The sequence below is a fragment of the Nyctereutes procyonoides genome, unplaced genomic scaffold (genome assembly GCF_905146905.1).
Source record: "Nyctereutes procyonoides isolate TBG_1078 unplaced genomic scaffold, NYPRO_anot_genome, whole genome shotgun sequence".
In the NCBI taxonomy this organism is placed as follows: domain Eukaryota; kingdom Metazoa; phylum Chordata; class Mammalia; order Carnivora; family Canidae; genus Nyctereutes; species Nyctereutes procyonoides.
In genome coordinates this window covers 35622746-35645078 of record NW_026575051.1, presented here as the reverse complement: position 1 = coordinate 35645078, position 22333 = coordinate 35622746, and the positions used below count along the sequence as shown (strand labels likewise).

General features: G+C 41.2%; 1 protein-coding gene across 1 annotated transcript; it reads left to right on the top strand.

Moving 5' to 3' along the window:
• The first annotated feature begins 1504 nt into the window (after positions 1 to 1504).
• Positions 1505 to 21456, top strand: CGAS (cyclic GMP-AMP synthase). Its single transcript, XM_055330603.1, has 5 exons — positions 1505 to 2164; positions 8702 to 8921; positions 10011 to 10253; positions 19463 to 19565; positions 21105 to 21456. The coding sequence occupies exons 1-5, from the start codon at positions 1505 to 1507 to the stop codon at positions 21454 to 21456; spliced, it is 1578 nt and encodes a 525-aa protein (XP_055186578.1).
• The last annotated feature ends 877 nt before the right edge of the window (positions 21457 to 22333 follow it).

The window sequence follows — 22333 nt, the reverse complement described above, 5'->3', positions numbered from 1 at the left end:
ATGACAGTATCTTAAGTGAAATAAGCCAGTCACAAAAGGACAAATATTACATCATTCCACTTACATGAGATACCGGGAGTAGTCAAATTCACAGAGACAGAGGGAGACTGGGTGGCTCAGTGGTTGAGCATCTGCCTTTGGCTCAGGATGTGATCCCAGGGTCCTGGGATTGAGTCCCACACTGGGGTCCCTGCGGGGAGCCTGCTTCTCCCTCTGCCTATGTCTGCCTCTTTCTGTGTGTCTCTCATGAGTAGATAAATAAAATTGAAAATAAATAAATAAAATGTAAGTGCCATTTTTCGATGGGCTTTGGAGAACCAATGGATAAAACTCAACGGATAAGAACTTCTACACATTTTTTTTAAAGATTTTATTTATTTATTCATGAGAGACAGAGAGAGAGAGAGGCAGAGACACAGGCAGAGGCAGAAGCAGGCTCCACGTAGGGAGCCCGACGCGGGACTCAATCCGGGGTCTCCAGGATAACGCCCTGGGCCGAAGGCAGGCGTTCAACCGCTGAGCCACCCAGGGATCCCCGAATTTCTACACAATTTAAAACTGAATGTGCTTTAACAAGGTCAAATAAAACGAAATATTTATTTCAATTGCACTCAGCCCTCATTTCATTCCCACCTTGTAGGAACTGAACATTTTCAATTTCATTAATGTAAAAAGTATCCCCGGCAGCCCCGGGTAGCTCAGCGGTTTAGCGCCACCTTGGGTCCAGGGCGTGATCCTGGAGACCAGAGATCAAGTCCCACATCTGCTCTTCGCAGGGAGCCTGCTTCTCCCTCTGCCTGTGTCTCTGCCTCTCTCTCTCTGTGTCTCTCATGAATAAATAAATAATTTCTAAAAAAAATATCCTTACGTAAACTTACATTTAAAAAGTTTCTCTGTCGGGACGCCTGGGTGGCTCAGCGGTTGAGCGCCTGCCTTCCGCCGGGGTGTGATCCTGGAGTCTGGGGATCCGGGATCGAGTCCCACACTGGGCTCCTTGCATGGAGGCTGCTTCTCCCTCTGCCTGTGTCTCTGCCCCTCTCTCTCTCTGTGTCTCTCACGAATAAATAAAATATTTTTTTAAATAAAATACTTTTTAAAAATAAAATAAAAAGTTTCTCAGTCGACTTCCTTGTGCGAGAAAGGCCGTGGTTTCTCTCAAAATTCTTTCAGGTGGTGTGCCGGCGCACCTGTCACGCTTGCAAGCTCCGGGGAGGGTTTTCTGCGGCCCCCCGGTTGCGCCTAGCGCGCGCCCGCCGGCGACGTCGCGTGCACCGCAGGGTGAGAAAGTTAGCGTCTCCCAAGGCCCCGCGGAGGGCCCGCCCCGCAGCGGCCGGGGGCGTGGCCCCTCGTGGCCTGCCAGCTTGCGAGTCGGCTCCCACGCCGCCGTCCCTGCGTTCCCGCCACTTACTTAAGTTTCATTTTCCGCGCGACTGCGGACTCCTCCTCCCGTAGCCTTTTCCCGAAACGAGTTTCCTTTCTTTACCACGAGCAGAGAGCGCCGGCCATGGACCCCCGGCGCAGAAAGGCCACGCGGAGCGCCTCGAAGGTGGGTGCCGCCGCCCCCGAGGTTTTGGCGCACGCAGTGAAGGGGCCCCGGGCGGAGCTCAGCGAACCTTCCGCCGCCCCTCGGGCCGCCCGGCCCCCAACACAGAAGTGCGGCCCGGCGGGGGCAGCCGGAGCCCGGCGGAAGGAGAGCGCCGTTGGCTCCCCGGAGAGACGGCAGGTGCGCGCGCGGGGTGCCCGCGCCAGGAAGGCGTCCCCGGCCGCTGACGAGGTGGAGGGGCAGCGGGTTCCGGCGGCGAAGCAGGAGCCTCCCGCGGCCCCGCGGCCGCCCCTTCCCAGGACTAGATCTCGCCGCGAGGGGGGCGAGCGCAGCTCTCGGGAGCCGAGAGCGGCGTCGGAGCCCGCGGAGGGCCTCGGCCTCGGCCTCGGCCTCGGCCCGCTGCCTCCAGCCTCGAGCTTCAGGCAGGAGAGGCCGGCGCCCGGCGCCTGGAAGCCCCGAGCGGTGCTGGAAAAGTTGAGGCTGAGGCGCCAGGAAATCTCAGAGGCGGCGGAGGTTGTGAACAGGGTCGTGGACTGCCTGTCGCGGAGGCTGCAGAGCGACGAGTCGGAATTCAGAGGCGTCTCGCTGCTGCGCACCGGGAGCTACTACGAGCACGTGAAGGTGAGCCGCCCAGCGCCCCTTCCCCGCGGCTCGCGCGGTCCCTCGCTTCCCTTCCCAAGGAACTCGGACTCTTGTTCTTTCGTGGCCCGTGACGTAGTGCCCCCTAAAAAGAGAAACAGTCGTTCGTTTTATCCATCTGTACACCCAAGGAACGCACAGCTGACCAGTATCGGTTGCCAACGAATATCAAGACCCTACTATTGGGGGAATTCGCATGTACGGATTCATTCGTGCAAGCCCATTTGTATTGAGTTTCTGTTAACGGTGCCGTACTTGGTGTTCCCTAGTCAAATTCTGACTTGGATAATTAGTGCGAAAAGATTCGACAAAATTACTTTATCCAGAAACATTTTTCTTTTATTTTTTAAGATTTTATTTACTTATTTATTTTTTTTTTTTTTTTATGAAAGTCACACAGAGAGAAAGGCAGAGACAGGCAGAAGGAGAAGTAGGCTCCAGGCAGGGAGCCTGATGTGGGACTCGATCCTGAGACCGCGGATCGCGCCTTGAGCCAGGGCAGGTGCCCAACCGCTGAGCCACCCAGGCGTCCCCAGAAACATTTTTCCTATGGGAAAAACTCTAGAGGAAGAACAACATCTTCAATCGCTCCCCTCAGCCCCTGCAGGTTTCCTCTCTCCCCAGTTTCTTAGACAAATGTCATGAGAATCTCACAGTGAGTGATTTAAAAAAAAAAAAAAATTTTAAGAAAAAAATCTACAGATCCTAAAAAGCGTACTTCCTAAATACGCACACAAAGTGATTGTTTTAGGGTATGTCTTCCACAGCTCCGTTTGTTTGGGTGTGGCTGAGTTACTAAAGTCTTTATTCTAGGGATCCCTGGGTGGCTCAGTGGTGTGGTGCCTGCTTTCCGCCTGATCCTGGAGTCCTGGGATCCCACATCGGGCTCCCTGCATGGAGCCTGCGTCGCCCTCTGCCTCTGTGTGTGTGCCTCTCTCATGAATAAATAAAATCTAAAAAAAAAAAATGAAGTCTTTATTCCAGTGTGAATTGAAGTTTTAGGAGCAACTTCCTGACTAAAGTTTCTTTCCTGACCAGTAGCAGTTTCTTGTTTTTTTTTTTTTTTTTAAGATTTTATTTATTCCTTTGAGAGAGAGAGGGAAAGCAAGCACACAATCAGGGGTAACGGGGGAAAAGGAGAAGCGGACAACCTGCGAGCAGGTCTCCAGCCTAGGGCCCTGAGATTACTACCTGAGATGAGGGGAGGGGCTTAACCATCTGAGCCATCCACTCCCCCCCACCCCCACCACCAGTGGCAGATTTCGTTAGTTGTGTTTTCACCTAGTCTGCCAGTTTTTCTGTGCTGGGCTGTGCACCTCCAGTAGATCTGTGTAAAATCTTGGGTGTAGCATGAACAGAAACAGAGGCTGATAGCATTTAGGTAATCGTAATTTATTTTAGAGTTACATATTGGCTTTATTGAATTAACTGCTCTCCTTCAGAAATAAATGACTGTTAAACTCTAGATTTAGGGTTTTAGGATTATAAACTCTAAAGTTAGCAGGCCAAATATTATGCATCTTTGTATCTCTAAGCCTTAACACACAGCAAGCCTTTGAATGAATGAATGAATGAATGAATGAATGAATTCAAGAAGAAAGGAAGAGTGACTTCTCTCAAGCCCTCTGCCTTTTTAGGGTAGTAGATTCAGATTTCATTCCCATGATAAGCATTTAACTTTCAGTGCAAATTAAACCTTTAAACCTTTCATATATTTTTTGTCTTGGCTCGCTCCCTAGATTGTAAACTCCATTGTCAGCAGAATGTTTTACATAAATAGTAGCCTCAACAGCAGCCCATTTCATTGGTATAAACTCAGTAATTTTTGTTTATTGCCAGAGAGACAGTGTATGTATCAGTGTTTGAATCTTAAACTCCTTTAGCACTGAAAACTGACTATACAGTTCCATGTGAAGTTTTTAAAAAGCCAGATGAGCAAAACTTTCATTAAATTGTCTTTTTTTTAAAGGATTTTATTTTTTTTATTCATGAGAGAGGCAGAGACACAGGTAGCCTGATGTGGGACTTGATCCCAGGACTCCCAGATCACAACCTGAGCTAAAGGCAGATGCTTAACCACTAAGCCACCCAGGTGTCCCTAGATCATCTGTCTTAAGTATGATTCTTATTACATAAATATCAATCAGTTCAATTATATGGAAGAAACAATAAGATGTTTGAAGAAGTTTCCAATTAGAACCAGTCTCCTTTTTTTCAGTTCGCTCTACATCCAATGTGGGGCTTGAACTCAGGACCCTGAGATCAAGAGTGACATGCTCTACCAACTGAGCCAGGCCAGGTGCCCTGGAAACAGTCTCCTTTTCAATTTTATTTATTTTTTGAAGATTTTATTTATTTGTTCATGAGAGACAGACAGGCGGAGGGAGAAGCAGGCTCCATGCAGGAAGCCTGATGTGGGACTCGATCCTGGGTCTCCAGGATCAGGCCCTGGACTGAAGGCAGCGCTAAACCGCTGAGCTACTGGGGCTGCCCTTATTTTTTATTTTTAAAAAGGTTTTACTTATATAAGTAATATCTATACCCAAAGTGGGGTTTGAATTATAACCCTGAGATCAAGAGTTGTGTGCTCTTTTGACTGAGACGGTCAGGTGCCCTCTTTTTAAAAATCATACGCTGATGGATGAAATTGAATGAAATTTGTTTTACCTAAAACAGGCATTGATTTTTAAAACTGTTACATGTTCATTGTAGAGTTGATTCACTGTCTAGTTCCAGCAGTTAATCCTCTAGAAAGCTCCCACAGCTCCCCCCACCCTTTTCTCAGCCTTTCCCATATTCACCCCTCTTCCATGTTTGATGGCCCTGGAAAATTAGGGAAAGCATATAGATGAGCAATATTATTCCTGTTTATTTTATTCACTGTTGTCATTTTGGTATATTTTCTTCTATTATGCATACACATGGACTTCAAAATTAGATTCCAAAGTCTTTGTAAATGATAAAAAGGATAGACACAAAATACATCTCTCAGTAATTTATCTACTTGGTTCCATATTGACACATTTTTTATTCATATATTTTTTACCTTCACCTATTGTCAGGCTCTAGGTGAAAATTTGGAAGCTTTCTTATAGAAAATCTCTGCATAATTGCCATTCCATAATGTTCTCTTTGTCTCTTTGCAATTCACCAATTATATAGCTTGGGCTGATTGAAAGGTTATATAGACATCAAGTAATTGTAGTGGTTTTAGCCAGTAGTACATTAACCAATAAAGAAAAATAAACTACAGCCACACGCAACAACGTGAATGAATCTTACAAACGTAATGTTAAACAAAAACAAAGGAAATAAAGGAATACATAGAGCCCATGTAACAAGGCAGGAAAAAGAAACAAAATGCATAAGATCAGAAAGGGATTAATAAAACTTACTTATGCAGTTGACTTGATTTTTGTATAAACTATTGGAAATATGGTTGACCTTTGAACAACACAAAGACTGGGGCACCAGCCCTTCCCCACCCATACGGTAGAAAATCTGCATATAACTTTTGACTCCGCAAAACCTTAACTACTAAGAGCCTACTGTTGACTGGCTTTTTGATGAACAGTAAGTAGCACATACTTTGTCTCTTATATGTATTATATATTGCATTTTACAATAAAGTAAGAAGAGAAAAGAAAATATTATTAAGAAATTATAAGGAAGATACATTTATAATATTTTACTGTTTAAAAAAAAAACAACCATAGATAAGTGGACCCGCCCAATTCAAATCTGTGTTGTTCAGCTGTTATCAGTGAATTTAGGAGGATTTCTGGATACAAAGTCAGTAAACAAAAATCAGAGTACTTTGGGATCCCTGGGTGGCTCAGCGGTTGAGTGCCTGCCTTCGGGCCCTGGACATGATCCTGGAGTCCTGGGATCGAGTCCTGCATCAGCTCCCTGCATGGAGCCTGCTTCTCCCTCTGTGTCTCTGCCTCTCTCTCTCTCTCTCTCTGTCTCTCATGAAGAACGAAAGAAAGAAAGAAAGAAAGAAAGAAAGAAAGAAAGAGAAAAGAGAAGAGAAGAAAGAGAAAGAGAGAAAAGCCACAAACTGGGAGAAGTTACTCTCCATAAGTATATTTGACAGAGGACTAGTACAAATCAATAAGAAAAAGACAAACCAATTTGAAACTGGGCAAAAGACTTGAATAGATGCTTTAGTATATAATCCAAATAACAAACATGTGTTCAACATCATTCATCACCAGGTAAATGTAAATTAAAATCATGATCAGATTCTGCCACACATCTGTCCAGTCGAATGGCTAAAATTTTAAAATTCCATCTTGGAGAAGATGTGAATCAACTGAAACTTGATGAAGAGAGGATAGGTTGGTATAACCTCTTTAGCAAATTGACACGTTCTTCTAAAGTTAAAGATATGCTTATCCGGTGGTCCAGCAGTTCTACTCATTTCTACTCAAATGCTCATGTCCACCAAAAGGCATATAGAAGAGTGCTCAGTACAGCTTTATAATAGTTAAAAACTGGAAGTGACCCAAATACTCAACAACGGAGTAAGTAAATGTATTCTGATCTATTCTATTAATCCAGTAGAATACTGCATTAGATGAAAAAAAAAACAATGTGCATAACAATGTGGATGAGTCTCACAAACATTATATTAAAGTCAGATGTAATAGAGTATATTTTATATGATTTAGTTTGTATGGTGTTTCCAAACAGGTGAACCTAATCTATGATGTTAGAAGTCAGAATAGGAGCAACTCTTGGTGAAAAGTGGGAGGGAGTGGGAATGAGAGAACCTTCTGTGTCCTAGGGATGAGAATAGGGCAGTACCCACTAAGCTCACAGTTCCTATGGGGATTGAGCCATTTTTCTGGAATAAATCCTCCTTGGATTGTTGCAGCCTTTGGTTAATATACAGATCTGAAAAAGTTGGATTGACTATTCCTGCCCATGTGCTTGTTGGTTTTGTGGGAGAGTGGATTTTCAGAGGTTCTTACTTCATTCCCACTGATGTCACTCCCAAGTGTTTGACTCTCATAGTATGCCATAGTCAGCTCAGGCTGCCATAACAAAAACACTATAACTGGGTGGCATAAACAATACAAATCTATTTGCTGAGTTCTGGATGCTGGAAGTCCAAGATCAGAGTGCCAGCATGGTTAGGTGTGGGTGAGGACTCTTCCTGGCTTGTAGACAGCTATCTTCTCCCTGTATCCTCACTTTATTCCTCAGTGTGTGGACGAAGAGAAAGGGATCTCCTTTCTCATTCTCTTCCTCTCCCTCAGTCTCCCATCCCACCAGTCCTATCAGATTAGCACCCTACCCTCAGATCTCATTTAACTTTTTAAAAGCCCTGTCTCCAATCGAATCCCACATCGGGCTCCCGGTGCATGGAGCCTGCTTCTCCCTCTGCCTGTGTCTCTGCCTCTCTTTCTCTCTGTGACTATCATAAATAAATAACAAAAAAAAAAAAAAAAAAAAAAAAGGTATTTAAAAGCCCTGTCTCCAAGTACAGGGCTTTTTTTTTTTTTTTTTTTTAAGACATAGAGAGAAAGAGAGCACAGGAACAAGGAACAAATTTTGGGGTTAGGACTTCAATATACGGATTTTAGGAGGACACAATTCAATATACAGCATAGTACATCTCAATTTGGACTAGCTACATTTTCTACCATTGGTAGACATATATGGCTACTACGTACCCTGTTGAACAGTACAGTTCAGTAGCTGTACTTGAAGCATGCTCCTGACTAATGAAAGATTTTTGGTATTTTTAATATAGGAAAAGTAATCTTTTATTAGAATTGCTGATTCATTTGTAAGGATGAAAATGATTCTTCGGAGCTCCTAAAATGCTGTGGCTCAAAGACACTAATGTAGTGCATGACTTGGGACTCATACTTACTTGGGTGACCAGCAACTATAACAAGATAGCCTTTGCTCAACTAGCCAGCATGTGACTACACACATTTTTTTTAGACTGCTGTGGCAGGAGGGTGGCTTCAGTGTGTATCTTGTGACATAAAAGATAGCACCTTAAAGATTTTTAATTTTATTAAGCTTTAATTTTAAATTAAGGAAAAAAAACTGATACAGGTTTTAAAAGCTTGCATGATACCATTTTAAATTGTTCTAAATTATAAAAATAATGCTTACTTTTGGTTAAAAAAAAAAGAGTGTGGAACCTATAAACCAAAACAAAAATACTCTCCTAGTTCTGTTCATCCCACTCCCAGAGGCTATAAATATTAGGAATCTTGCTTTTCAAAGTAGAATTTTAAGTGGAAAATTTTTTTAAAGATTTATTTATTTATTTATTCAGAGAGAGGCAGAGACACAGGCAGAGGAAGAAGCAGGCTCCATGCAGGAAGCCCTACGTGGGTCTCCATCCCAGGTCTCCAGGATCACACCCCAGGCTGCAGGCGGCGCTAAACCGCTGTACCACCAGGCCTGCCCTTAAGTGGAAATTTTAAGAAAAAAATGCACTTGCTTGGAAAATATTCACAAGCAAACATTCATCCTATTTTTACTATTTCTTAGATTTCTGCTCCTAATGAATTTGATATTATGTTCAAACTGGAGGTCCCCAGAATTCAGCTAGAAGAATATTGCAAGACTGGGGCTTATTACTTTGTGAAGTTCAAAAGAAATCCTAAAGGAAATCCTCTGAGTCAGTTTTTAGAAGATGAAAAATTATCAGCTTCTAAGATGCTGTCCAAGTTTAGGAAGATCATTAAGGAAGAAATTAAAAACATTCAAGGTAAGATTTTTGACTTTTGATTCTTAAAGTTTTAATCATACCTATTAATTGCTAATATACACTCCTCTTATGGTTTGTAAGTGGAGCATTTCAAACTCAAGTTGTTCAAGGGTCACCTGTATTTAAAGTGTACAACATGCTGTTTTGAAATACATAGTGAAGTGATCACCACAGTCAAGCAGATTAACATACCTTCTTACGTAGTTGCCTTTTTTGTGTGTGTGGTGAGAGTACCTAAAATCTACTCTCTTAGCTCATTTCCAGTATTTAGTGTAGTAATGTTAATGACAGTCATCATACCATACATTGGATCTCTATACTTACTCATTCTACAGAACTGTAACTCTGTACCCTTTGACTCTCTCCCCATTTCCCTTACCTCCCCACCCCCTGAGAACCCACCATCCTACCCTCTGCTTCTTTGTAGTCTGCTTTTTTAGATTCCACATAAAAGTGATGTCATGCAGTATTTGCCTATGTCTAGCTTGTTTCACTTAGTATAATGTCCATGTTGTCACAAATGACAGGATTTTCTTTGTTAAGAGTGAATGACACACCATTGTGTGTGTGTACCACAATTTCTGTAACCATTCATCCATCCATTGATACTTTGGTTGTTTCATATCTTGGCTGTTGTGAATGCTATAGTGAAATAGTGAACGTGGATTGCTCGCTGTTTTCCTGCCCACTGCCTCTGTGGTGGCATGCACACGCCCTGTGTTGGACTATTGCTGTGGGCTTCTCAATTGCCTGTCTCCTGCCTGCCACTCATCTGGTCTTTTCTGCAGGCTTCCCTCCATACTGCCATCCATAAATTTAAGTGAAAATTTAATCACAATACTCCTGAAGCCCAGAGTCTTCAGGGGCTCCTCATCATTTATGCCAGACAGAATTTTGACAATGCTTCCCCATGGTAGGTATTGATAAATACTGGTTAAATAGAAATAGAAAAACACTTTCTACGTTAGAACTCATTTTCACCTTACACTTAGGACTTTATAGATCTCCAATTACAGACATTATTTTTGCTATATTTTCAAAGAAAATTGGATTGATAAATGCTGTCTTCTCTTTTATATGTTTAAACAGCTACAGACATCATTATGGAGAAGAAGAAGAGGGGGAGCCCTGCTATAACACTTCTTATTAGAAAACCTAAAGAAATATCGGTGGATATAATCCTGGCTTTGGAGTCAAAAAGCAGCTGGCCTGCTAGCACCCAGGAAGGACTGCCCATCAGTCATTGGCTTGGAACAAAAGTTAAAACCAATCTAAGACGACAGCCATTTTACCTGGTACCCAAGCATGCAAAGGAAGGAAATTATTTTCAAGGTATTTTGAATGTGAAGGTTAACTTACATAAGAGTTGTCTTTTTTTTTTTTTTAAGTAAGCTCTATGCCCACATGAGGCTTGAACTCACTACCCCAACATCAAGAGTCACATGCTTTAACCACTGAGCCAGCCAGGCACCCCAAGGGTGTTATGTACTAGGGCAATAATAAGTGCTATTGGCACTTCAAGAGCTATCAGGCTGAATAGACTATAAGATGGAAATTTGGTGAGGAATGGAATTGAAAAAGTTGTAGTACTAATATCAAATACTCAGCTTTAGAATGTCTTCTTACCCACATTTTTTAAATGTTATTTTTTGGTTGTTTTCAAGAGAGAAAAGCAGTACTGGCCTTGGAGTCAGACTGCCTGGGATCTGAATCCTGAAGATTCTTCTTTTAGGAGATGTGCGATTTTAGGCTAGTTAACCAAGCCTCTCTAAACCTGTTTGCTCACCTCTATACTGTTTTAATGAAAGTTTCTGGGGCAGGGAGATTGCAGGGGAGGAGGAGGCACCTCAATGGCTCAGTCGGTTGAGTGGCTGACTTGGTTTGCCTCAGGGCTCAGGACATGATCTCGGGTCCTAGGATTGGACTCTGCACTCAGTGGGGAGTCTTCTTGAGGATTCTCTCTCTCTCTCCTCCCTTCGTCCCTCTCCCCTGCACTTGCCACATGCACATGCGGTCTCTCCCTCCATCCCTCTCTCAAATGAATAAATTTTAAAAAGAAAATAGAAAAAGTTTCCAGGAAAATAAAAATGAGACAGTGTATGTAAAATCCCTAGTTCGATACAAGGCAGTTACTATTAATGTTATCATCAGAGCCTAGAGTCTCATTCCTAGCCATACTCTTTTTCTTTCCTTCTTCTTCCCCTTCCACTGCTCCCCACACAGCTAACAGACCTTTGCAGCCTCAGCTGCGGTTGGTCTTCTTACTTGTGTACTTCGGCCTGATGGTAGGGACAGGTTTTCAAATGGTGCTCTTGGATAACATTCAAGTTCTGAGTTACTCTACAGACAAAACAGTTAAAATCAGCTTAGCTGATTTTTTTTCTCTTATAAGTTAAGGACTTTTGGCACTTAGACAGTTGGATTCCAGAGATATTGGAAGAGACCACGAAATGTATGAACCAAGTTATAAATTAGTTTTGCTGAGCAAATCCTGGAATTAGTCAATCATGCTTAGTTTGATGGCTTGTGTTTTGTAGACTCATCATAACTTTTATATTGCATATATAGAGGAGTTCTTTTCTGCAAGAAAAGCAGTTTGTAAGAGGGAATTACATGTATCATTATTCATAATTTTAGAAAAGCATAGCTTTTTGCAAAGAGGGGTTGCCACCCCTGAATAATTTCTGGAATGGCTGCCCCAAAGAAACTCTCTCTGTTTGTGATGCAGAAATCTTAACAGGACCTATACCACCCTCTGGCTGGTCTAGTACTGACTACCTTGCACAAGACTGGGAGGCACCTCAGATTAGAGATGCAGGAGTCCTTCAGAGGCCCTGTGGCTATACAAAGGCCAGTGTGATTGGGTCTTGAATTAAGATGAAAGTGGAGGCTGCTGATGGGTGCACCGCTGACCTTTCTCCTCTGTTACCCTTGGCTGTTCTCCTATCATTCCAGGTTATATCTGTGTTCAGGCAAGGGAACCCCCGCCCTGAATCTCTGTATCCAAATGACTGAAGAGAGGGGCATATCAGCAATAAAAACACCTGCACTGGATTGTGGGCATGTATAATACTTATTTTAGTCTATTTCCAAATATTTTACTATAAATTTTCTGGTATCACAAGCTATATTTTTAAAAATAGAATTCATTTGATTTTTTTAAAAGTTTTATTCATAAGAGATGAAAGAGAGAGGAGAGAGAGAGAGAGAGGCAGAGAGACACAGGCAGAGGGAGAAGCAAGCTCCATGCAGTGAGCCCGACGTGGGACCAGGTCTCCAGGATCATGCCCTGGGCCAACGGCAGGGCTAAATCACTGAGCCACCAGGACTGCCCTCATTTGATCTTTAATTAAAAATTAAAAAAAAATCAAAGTATCAAGCTTAAATCCACATTTCTACAGGTGGTTAAGCTACCCAACTCAAAATAGTTAGATTTGTTTCATTATGGTTTTAAATTTTAGATGTTGGATTTTCTTTTTTTGTTGTTAATGTTTTATTTATTTGAGAGAGAGTGAGGAAAGAGCACAAGCAGAGGGAGCTGCAGAGGGAGAGGGAGAAGCAGGTCCCCACTGAGCGGGAAGCAGAACCCTGCACTTGATCCCAAAACCCAGGATCATGACCTGAGCTAAAGGCAGACACTTAACCAACTGAGCCACCCAGATACCCCAGATCTTGCATTTTAAATTTTGATTTAATTCTGTCTTGTACATCTATAAGGCATTCACATGGTTCCAACGTCAAAGCTACAGAAAAAGGAATTCTTAGGGAAGCACAGCTTACATTCATGTTCACTCTTCATTCTTCTCTCCTTCCCTGATCAGAAACTCTCCTAAATGTTTTTGGTTTACCTTTCTTATCAGTAAATGCATATATGTATATATTCATATGCTATCTCCTTTTTTTTTTAAGATTTTATTTATTCATGATAGTCACACAGAGAGAGACACAGAGGCAGAGACACAGGCAGAGGGAGAAGCAGGCTCCATGCAGGGAGCCTGATGTGGGACTCGATCCTGGGTCTCCAGGATGGCGCCCCGGCCAAACCGGCCAAAGGCAGGCGCTAAACCGCTGCGCCACCCAGGGATCCTGCTATCTCCTTTTAATATAAAAAGTACACCTTCCAAAAAAAAAAAAAAAAGTACACCTTCCTTTTTTGAGCTTAGTAAGATATCTTGAATAAGGAACTATGATTCTATATAGAGGTAGCATCCATTCCTTTTTTCAGTCTGTCTTTGCAGCCAGTCAAGGAGTAAACTCAAGTGTAATTTTGCTAGAAATTACCCAAATTGCCTCCATAAGGATCACACAATTTTCAATCCCAGAGCAATATATAAGAGTACTTATTTCACCCTCAACCTCATCAACAGTACTTGTTAAACTTTGGAATTTTTGCCAATAATCCAAAGAGTGAGAAATGATCATGTGGTTTTTTTAAAATAAACTTTTAACTTTGAAATAGTTTTAGATTTGCAGAAAAATTGAAAAGATAGTACAGAGTTCCCATATACTTCGTACCTATTTCCTTTTTTTTTTTTTTTTTTTGTAAAGATTTTATTTATTTGAGAGACAGGGAGCACAGGAGCAGGGAGGAGGGGCAGAAGGAGACTGAGAAGAAGGCTCTCCCAGCAGGGACCCAATGTGGGGCTCAATTCCAGGACCCTGGAATCATAACCTGAGTCAAAGGCAGATGCTTAACCAACTAAGCCACCCAGATGTTCCCTCTTTCCTTATTATTAACATCTTTCATTAATATGCTACATTGTCACAATTAATATCGATAATAGTATTGTTAACTAAGGTCCATATTTTTTTTTTAATTTTATTTATTCATGAGAGACAGAGTGAGAGAGGCAGAGACACAGGCAGAGGGAGAAGCAGGCTCCAGGCAGGGAGCCTGATGGGGGACTCGATCCCAGGTCTTCAGGATCACACCCTGGGCCGAAGGCAAGCGCCAAACAGCTGAGCCACCCAGTGATCCCCTAAAGTCCATACTTGATTCAGATTTCCTTAGTTTTTACTGAATGTCCCTTTTCCCGATCCAGGATCCCATTCAGGATGCTACATTGTATTTACTCATCATGTCTCCTTAGGGTCTTCTTTACTGTAACAGTTTCTCAGTGTTTCCTTATTTTTGATGTCCTTAATAGTTTTGAGTAGTACCAATCAGGTCTTTTGTGTAGAATGTCTGTCATGTGATATGTATCTGATGTCCTTCTTGTAATTAAATTGGAGTTCTGAGTTTGGAGGTTTCTGTACAGGTATATATAGCTCTATATTCTATATTGGATTTAATGCCATTCTCACCATATCCTATCAAGGGTACCTGCTAGGAGAATGACTTAGCACTGGTATCATTGACATTGATCACCTGACTGAGGTAGCATTTGTCAGGTGTCTCCACTTGTAGTTTTTCTCCCCTTTTTCATACTGTTCTATTTGGAAGGAAGTCACTGTGACAATTCACACTTAAGGATTGGAGAGTTTTGCTCCACCTTTTTATTTTTATTTATTTATTTTTTAAGATTTTCTTTTTTTTAATTTTTATTTTTATTTATGATAGTCACACACAGAGAGAGAGGCAGAGACACAGGCTGAGGGAAAAGCAGGCTCCATGCACCGGGAGCTCGACGTGGGATTCGATCCGGGGTCTCCAGGATCACGCCCTGGGCCAAAGGCAGGCGCCAAACCGCTGCGCCACCCAGGGATCCCATGGCTCCCAGCATCTGACACCTATTTACATCGGTTCCAGTATACGTGTGTAGTTGTTTCAGAACTTTAAACCCATTGTCCCGTGGGAAGCAAAATCAACTGGAGTACAGTGTTTATGTACAGTTTCTTTTGTTTTCAGACTTAGAGGCCACATTTCCAAAGTAACTTAACACCTTTTGCTTCTACCTCACCCCTCTTCAGGAAGGTTGTTTCGTACATTTGTAATACGTTAGAGTCCCTTTTACCAGTCTGCATTATTTCCTGGGCTTACTTGACCTCTCAAATGACTATTTAAAGTTTTCACCCCTTAAGGTTCATGGTGCTATAGAGTTCTTCTGGTTTTGATAGATGCATTATATCATGTATCTACCCCTTCCCCAATATCTACACTGCTTTAAAAAAAACCCTTGTACTTTATTTTTCCAACCCTCCCCATCCCAAACCTCTGGCAACCACTAATCTGTTTACCATATCTCTACTTTTCCTTTTCGAGAATGACATAAATGGATTTCATAAATGAGTTTATACAGTAGCCATGAGCACACCTAGCTCAGTGCCATCATTTCCATATATTCATTGTCTATATATTGTGTAGCTATTACTAAATTCTTTATTCTATCACATTAAAACCTTTGTCTATCCTTGTGCTCTATCATATTGTCATACATAATGTAGCCTTATAAGTATTGATACTTAATAGGGCAATTCAAGAGAGTTTAAAATATTCTTGAGTCTTTGTATTATAAAAAGTTTTGAATCCTCTTGTCAAGTCCCACAAAAACATTTTTTTTGAATTTTGATTGAGAGTATATTGCATCTATAGATAAATTTGGGGAGACTTAATATATTTACAATAATGAGTCTTCCAATCCATGTACAGGTGCATATCTCATTTAGATTTCCTCTAAAACTTCTCAGTGAAGCTTTAGAGTTTTCCATAGAAGTTTTGTATATATTTTGGAGGCACCTGGGTGACTCAGTCGGTTGTGTCCAACTCTTGGTTTTCACTCAGGTCGTGATCTCAGGGTTGTGAGATTGAGCCCAGCATCAGGCTCTGCACTCAATGGGGAGTCTGTTTGAAGATTCTCTCCCTCTCCCTCTTCCCTCACTTTCATGTTCATTCTCTCTCTAAAATAAATAAATAAATCTTTTTAAAAAGATATATATGTGTGTGGGTGTGAGTGTGTTAGATTTACTCATAGGCACTTGTAACTTTTTATTATGAAAAGTTTTAAACCAAAAGTAGACTGGAGAATATATTGAACCACACATACCTGTCACCCAGCTTGTTTTATATTTTCTACATACATGTTTATATTATCTATCAATAATAATAGCTTTATTTCTCCTTTTCCAATGCTGTATCCCTGTTTTTCCTTACCTCATTATGCTTGTTAGGATAGCCAGGGCATGTTGAACAGCAATGGGGATAACTAACATCCTGCCTTCCTAATTTCAAAGGAAGAACCACAACTTTTTACGTTATATCATGTTGCTATGTTTTTTTAAATCTACCTTTTGTCTGATCGAGTTTTCATCCAGATTTAAATTACTGAGAGTTGTTTTTTATTTAAATTACAAATGAATATTTTTATTAGGTGCATTTTCTGCTTCTATTGAGATGATCATGTTTCTCTATTCTGTTAATGAGACAGAGTAAACTGATGAATTGTAAAATTATAAACCAATCATATATTTTTGGTATAAAACCAACTAGATAATAGGAGAGTCAGAATGTATAAGAGCGGTAAAACTCTTGGAGCGAAGTGGGAAATCATTCTATTCTGTATTTTTTTTAAAGATTTTATTTATTCATTCATGAGAGGCAGAGACATAGGCAGTGGGAGAAGCAGCTCCTCAGGGAACCTGATGTGGGACTCAATTCTAGGACCCTGGGATTATGACCTGAACTGGACGGATGCTCAACCACTGAGCCACTCACGTGCCCCAAAATCATTCTATTCTTGTATAAACTCTCCCAAGGAATAGAAAGAAGGGAATAGGGCAGCCCCAGTGGCTCAGTGGTTTAGCGCCGCCTTCAGCCCAGGATGTGATCCTGGAGACCTGGGATCAAGTCCCACATCGGGCTCCTGGCATGGAGCCTGCTTCTCCCTCTGCCTGTGTCTCTACCTCTCTCTGTGTCTCTCATGAGTAAATAAATAAAATCTTAAAAAAAAAGAAGGGAATATTTCCTTGTTCATTTTACATGAATATCAAAACTTGCAAGGATGGTATACTTAAAAATGAACAAAAAATTTGAATAAATTGATTTAAATTATTGAAACAAAATATTAAAAACTGAATTTAGCAATATATAAAAAGTACTGCGTCTTATCATGGCTAACTACATTAAGCTCTGTGCTCCTCCCCACTATTTTTTCCTATTTCAACCCATTGTCTGCTTCAAATCACTTGTTTTACTTTATTATTTTTTTAAGATTTTATTTGTTTATTTGACAGAGAAAAAGCACAAGCAACGGGGAAGGCAGAGGTTAGAGGGAGAAGCAGGCTCCCCACTGAGCAGGGAGCCTAACTCATGGCTGGATCACAGGGCCCTGAGATGGTGACCTAACCTGAAGGCAGATTCTTAACCAACTGAGCCACTCAGGTGCCTTATTTTATTTTTTTAAGATTTATTAATTGGACACCTGGGTGGCTCAGCAGTTGAATGTCTGCCTTTGGCTCAGGGCTTGATCCTCTGGAATCCTGGGATCGAGTCCCACGTCAGGCTTCCTGCATGGAGCCTGCTTCTCCCTCTGCCTGTGTCTCTGCCTCTGTGTGTCTCATGAATTAATAAATAAAATCTTGGGGGATCCCTGGGTGGCGCAGCGGTTTGGCGCCTGCCTTTGGCCCAGGGCGCGATCCTGGAGACCCCGGATCGAGTCCCACATTGGGCTCCCGGTGCATGGAGCCTGCTTCTCCCTCTGCCTGTGTCTCTGCGCCTCTCTCTCTCTCTCTCTGTGACTGTCATAAATAAAAATAAAAATTAAAAAAAATAATAAAATCTTTAAAAAAAATTTTTTATTTATTAATGAGGGAGAGAGAGGCAGAGACACAGGCAGGGGGAGAAGCAGGCTCCACACAGGAGCCCGACGTGGGACTCGATCCCGGGACCCCAGGATCAGGCCCTGAGCTGAAGGCTGAAGGCAGCGCTAAACCGCTGAGCCACCGGGGCTGCCCAATAAAATCTTAAAAAAAAAAAAAAAGATTGGGGATACCTGGGTGGCGCAGTGGTTTAGCGCCTGCCTTTGGCCCAGGGCACGATCCTGGAGACCCGGGATTGAATCCCACGTCGGGCTCCCGGTGCATGGAGCCTGCTTCTCCCTCTGCCTATGTCTCTGCCTCTCTCTCTCTCTCTCTCTCTGTGTGTGACTATCATAAATAAATAAAAATTTTTTAAAAAGATTTATTTATTTAATTTAGAGAGAGTGGGCGGTAGAGGGAGAGAGAATCTCAAGCAGACTCCCCCACTGAGTGCAGAGCCCAGTGTGGGTTTCAGTCCCACGACCCCAGGAGATCATGTCCTGACCCAGAATCATGAGTTGGACACTTAACTGACTGAGCCACTGTTCTGCACAAAAGATTCACAATGGCCATGTTTCAATTTTGAAAAGGAAAGAAAACTTTTTTTTTATAGAAACCTAACAGAAACAGGAGAGGAAAAGAATCTACACATAGATGAAGGTAATAGTAGGCAATAAATGAGAATAAGGCAGAGTCACATCAAGTCAGGTACTTAAAACATCCAACCTCATCAGCTGGGGAATCCCTGTGAAAACAGCCAGCTGGAGTCCTGACAGAGACCTGGGTAGAGCATCCTCCCCTCAGGTGAGACATGCCAACAGACCATCCCCATAAGGGCCATGTTTATAGGATAAGTAACAGGGTTTGAAATTAAACATTTGTTCGCCTATGTACAGTTTGGAGTGAGCTGCATTTCCATGTTACCATGTTTCTGTATTTTCAGGGAACCTGGGCTAAGTGTGTCTGCCTCCCTTCCTAGGATTCCATTCTGGGGGGCCAGCCCAGCCTGGAGCAGGAGAGGATGTGAGACAAGATGGTAGCTCTTCGCATCCAGAACAGAAGGGCCAGTTCTGACCTGGAAGCAGATAATATATTTTAAACAATTAGGCTCCCAAGGTTATTCATGTAGCAAAAGTCTCAGAAACAGCATTATTTAGCCAGTATATGCAGGTCACTTATGTGGGACAAATCACAAAACATCCATCCACATAGAATAGCCACCCAGGCACCTTCAAATCACTTGTTTTATTTTTTTTTAATTTTTAAAAAATTAAAGCTCAGCGGTTTAGCACCACCTTCGACCCAGAGCATGAGCCTGGAGTCCCAGGATCGAGTCCCATATCAGACTCCCTGTGAGGAGCCTGCTTCTCCCTCTGCCTATGTCTCTGCCTCTCTCTGTGTGTCTCTCATGAATAAATAAAAAGATTTATAAAAATAAAAAGATTTTAGTTATAAAAATAAAAAGATTGATTTATTTATTCATGAGAGACACACACAGAGAGGCAGAGACATAGGCAGAGGGAGAAACTCCCTGTGGAGAGACTGATGTGGGATTTGATCCCAGGACCCCAGGATCACTACCTGAGCCAAAGGCAGGTGCTCTACAACTGAGCCCCTCAGGTGCCCCCAAATCATTTGTTTTAATATGTAATTACATTATTTATCTATTTATTTCTTTTGGTCTCTCTCTCCCTAGAAATCTTCCAGAGTCATATTTAAATGAAGGGAATCAACTTCAGTATTTATTGTGTTGTTTTATCTGAATATTTTTGGTAAAGTGCTTTTCTGTTTTTCTTTTGGAAATTAAGAAGAAACTTGGCGGTTGTCATTTTCTCACATTGAAAAGGACCTTTTAAAAAGTCACGGGCAGTCTAAAACATGCTGTGAAAGTGATGGAGTAAAATGTTGCAGGTAACTTCCTTACTTTGTTATTCTTTTTTCCTTTCTTTGTTAAATGGTGGATTATCTATGGAACATTTAATTATTTTTTAAGATTTTATTTATTAGAGAAAGAGCATGTGCACACAAGTGAGAGGAAATATACAGGGAGAGGTAGAGGCATACTCCCCACTGAGCAGGGCACTAGATACAGGGTTCCATCCCAGGACCCTGGATCATGACCTGAGGCAGATGCTTAATTGACTGAGCCACCCAGGTGCCCCTGGAATGTTCTTTATTGACTTCATAGCTCTAACCTGAAGATGATCATTGCTGAGTTGAGTCCTGGGGGCAATGTATGGCTGGACTGACCCTGGAGTATTATCTAGAGGGTGAGCATGAAATCAGGGAAGCCAGATCCGAGGGCCCGAGGAAGTAGTGTTGTTAGAAGGCAAGGCCAGAGGCATATCCCTGAACCTAGATCAGATAGTTGTAAAATGTATGATAAAGCAAGAGAATAGGAACACTCACCATGGCTAGCCACAACAATTGGATGTGTCTTGGTATTCGGTTGCTTCAGGGTAATGACTACTAATGTCACAGAGTGGGAGGAGTCCAAAAGATCACTCTTATTGGATACTGGTGCCTTCTACGTGGTTTGTTTGTGTTGAAGGCCAGGGACTGACTAACTAAACTTGAAACAACACTAAGAGATGGGTAATTTCCTTTTTAGCATACACACCATAAAGAATGGAGATTAAAAAGAAATCATTCATTTGAATTTCTAAAAGTTGTCCAGTAAGATGTTCACAGAAATTAAAAGGTCAAAACAAGAATGCCCAATATGTAGGCATGGAGGTTCTTCAAGGCTACATATGTAGGCTTTGAAACAAGCATTAAGAAAAATATATTTCTGGGATCCCTGGGTGGCGCAGCGGTTTGGCGCCTGCCTTTGGCCCGGGGCATGATCCTGGAGACCCGGGATCGAATCCCACGTCGGGCTCCCGGTGCATGGAGCCTGCTTCTCCCTCTGCCTGTGTCTCTGCCTCTCTGTCTCTCTCTGTGTGACTATCATGAATAAATAAACAAAATCTTTAAAAAAAAAAAAAAGAAAAATATATTTCTGATAAGACTAATAGTTTTATAAACATTACATTTTGTCAACTATGAAATAACTGGGTGAATAATTAAATATTTGCAAAACCATTTTGTAAAAAATATAATGAGATTTCCCTAGGTGCTAAATGACTGAATGAATAATATGGATACCTGCCAGTTTCAAATAGTTGAATTCATCCTGATAGAATAAAATATTTAAGCTACAAATAGGGAAGAGGGAAGAATAAAATGTTCCTGAAACTTAAAGGCATATATTTGAAAACATAATCAAGTGTTAGGATGACTCTATAATTATATTTATGTGTCTTTATTGTGTTTTATATTTTTATATATAATATCTGTATTGTTAATTGTACCTTTATATGTTTTTCCTGTAAGATGCCTAAAGCTTTTTGTGGAATGAAGCAGGTATTAAATAAATAAAAATAAGTGGTTTTCTTTTTTATTCAACAGGAAAGATTGCTTAAAACTAATGAAGTATCTTTTAGAACAATTGAAAACAAAGTTTGGAAACCGAAAGGAACTGGATAAATTCTGCTCTTACCATGTAAAAACTGCTTTCTTTCATGTCTGTACCCAGGACCCACAAGATAGTCATTGGCAAGCCAAAGACTTAGAGCTCTGCTTTGATAACTGCGTGACATACTTTCTTCACTGCCTCAAGAAAGAACAACTCAAGCATTATTTTATTCCCGAATTCAATCTATTTTCTCGGGACCAAATTGACAAAATAAGTAAAGAATTTCTATTACAGCAAATTGAATATGAAAGAAACAATGGATTTCCAGTTTTTCATGAATTTTGAAGTTATATTTTAAAAAGAATCAAGAATTAGAGTAACTTTATTATAATTGGAATGTTTGAAATTTGTCACATAGTGATCAATTACAATGAATGTAAATAATGATTTAGCTCTCAGTTGTCTTAATAAACTCTAATCAGTATAAAAGGATTGATCACCTTAGGAAAGAGATTAGTCAAGGAATAAGGAGTATTTAAAATCTAAAAGCTTTACCAGTTTGGAATGAAAAGAAGGACAAGGGGTGCCTGGCTGGCTCAGTTGGTAGAGTATGTGACTCTTGATCTCAGGGTTGTAAGTTTGAGCCCCATGTTGGGTAGAGAGATTACTTACAAATAAGATTAAAGAAAAAGACAAAATACATATCACCTGAATTAAATTCATCGAGCACTTATTGAACACCATTTCTCACCTAGCACAAAGTGTGGAAGGTTACAAGAGGCAATTTTAGAAATGATCTTTGCCTCCAAGAAACTGGTAGGCTTTGTTCAATGTTCAAATATATTTGGAACTAATATCCTGTCCTATATGTTAGAATAGGCAAGAAGGAAATGATAAATTCTACATCATCTCCACATATCTCAGGAAATCTATAATGTCATAGTAAAATATGGAATAATGCATGTGGCCAAATATGAACATATAACATTTTCTTTTATTATTTCTATTTTTAGTAACACTTTCATATGTATTCCTGAAAAGACAATACATGCATATGGTACAACACTTAAAGAAACAGGGATGGCATCACCCCGTCTCCTCTGCACTCAGCCAGCATTCAGCTTAGGGGCAGCTGCTGTTCGTTAACTTTTTCCTATTCATATTTTGTACATTTTCTTACTGGCTATTTTATTGTTTTCTCGTCTTTAGAAATTCTTCATAT

Bases quoted from the DNA above. Each gene is read 5' to 3' on its own strand.
- CGAS (XM_055330603.1), top strand. From the start codon at position 1,505: ATGGACCCCCGGCGCAGAAAGGCCACGCGGAGCGCCTCGAAGGTGGGT. The intron at 8,922-10,010 runs GTAAGATTTTTG...ATGTTTAAACAG, and splicing joins AGAAATTAAAAACATTCAAG to CTACAGACATCATTATGGAG. The intron at 19,566-21,104 runs GTAACTTCCTTA...TTTATTCAACAG, and splicing joins GATGGAGTAAAATGTTGCAG to GAAAGATTGCTTAAAACTAA.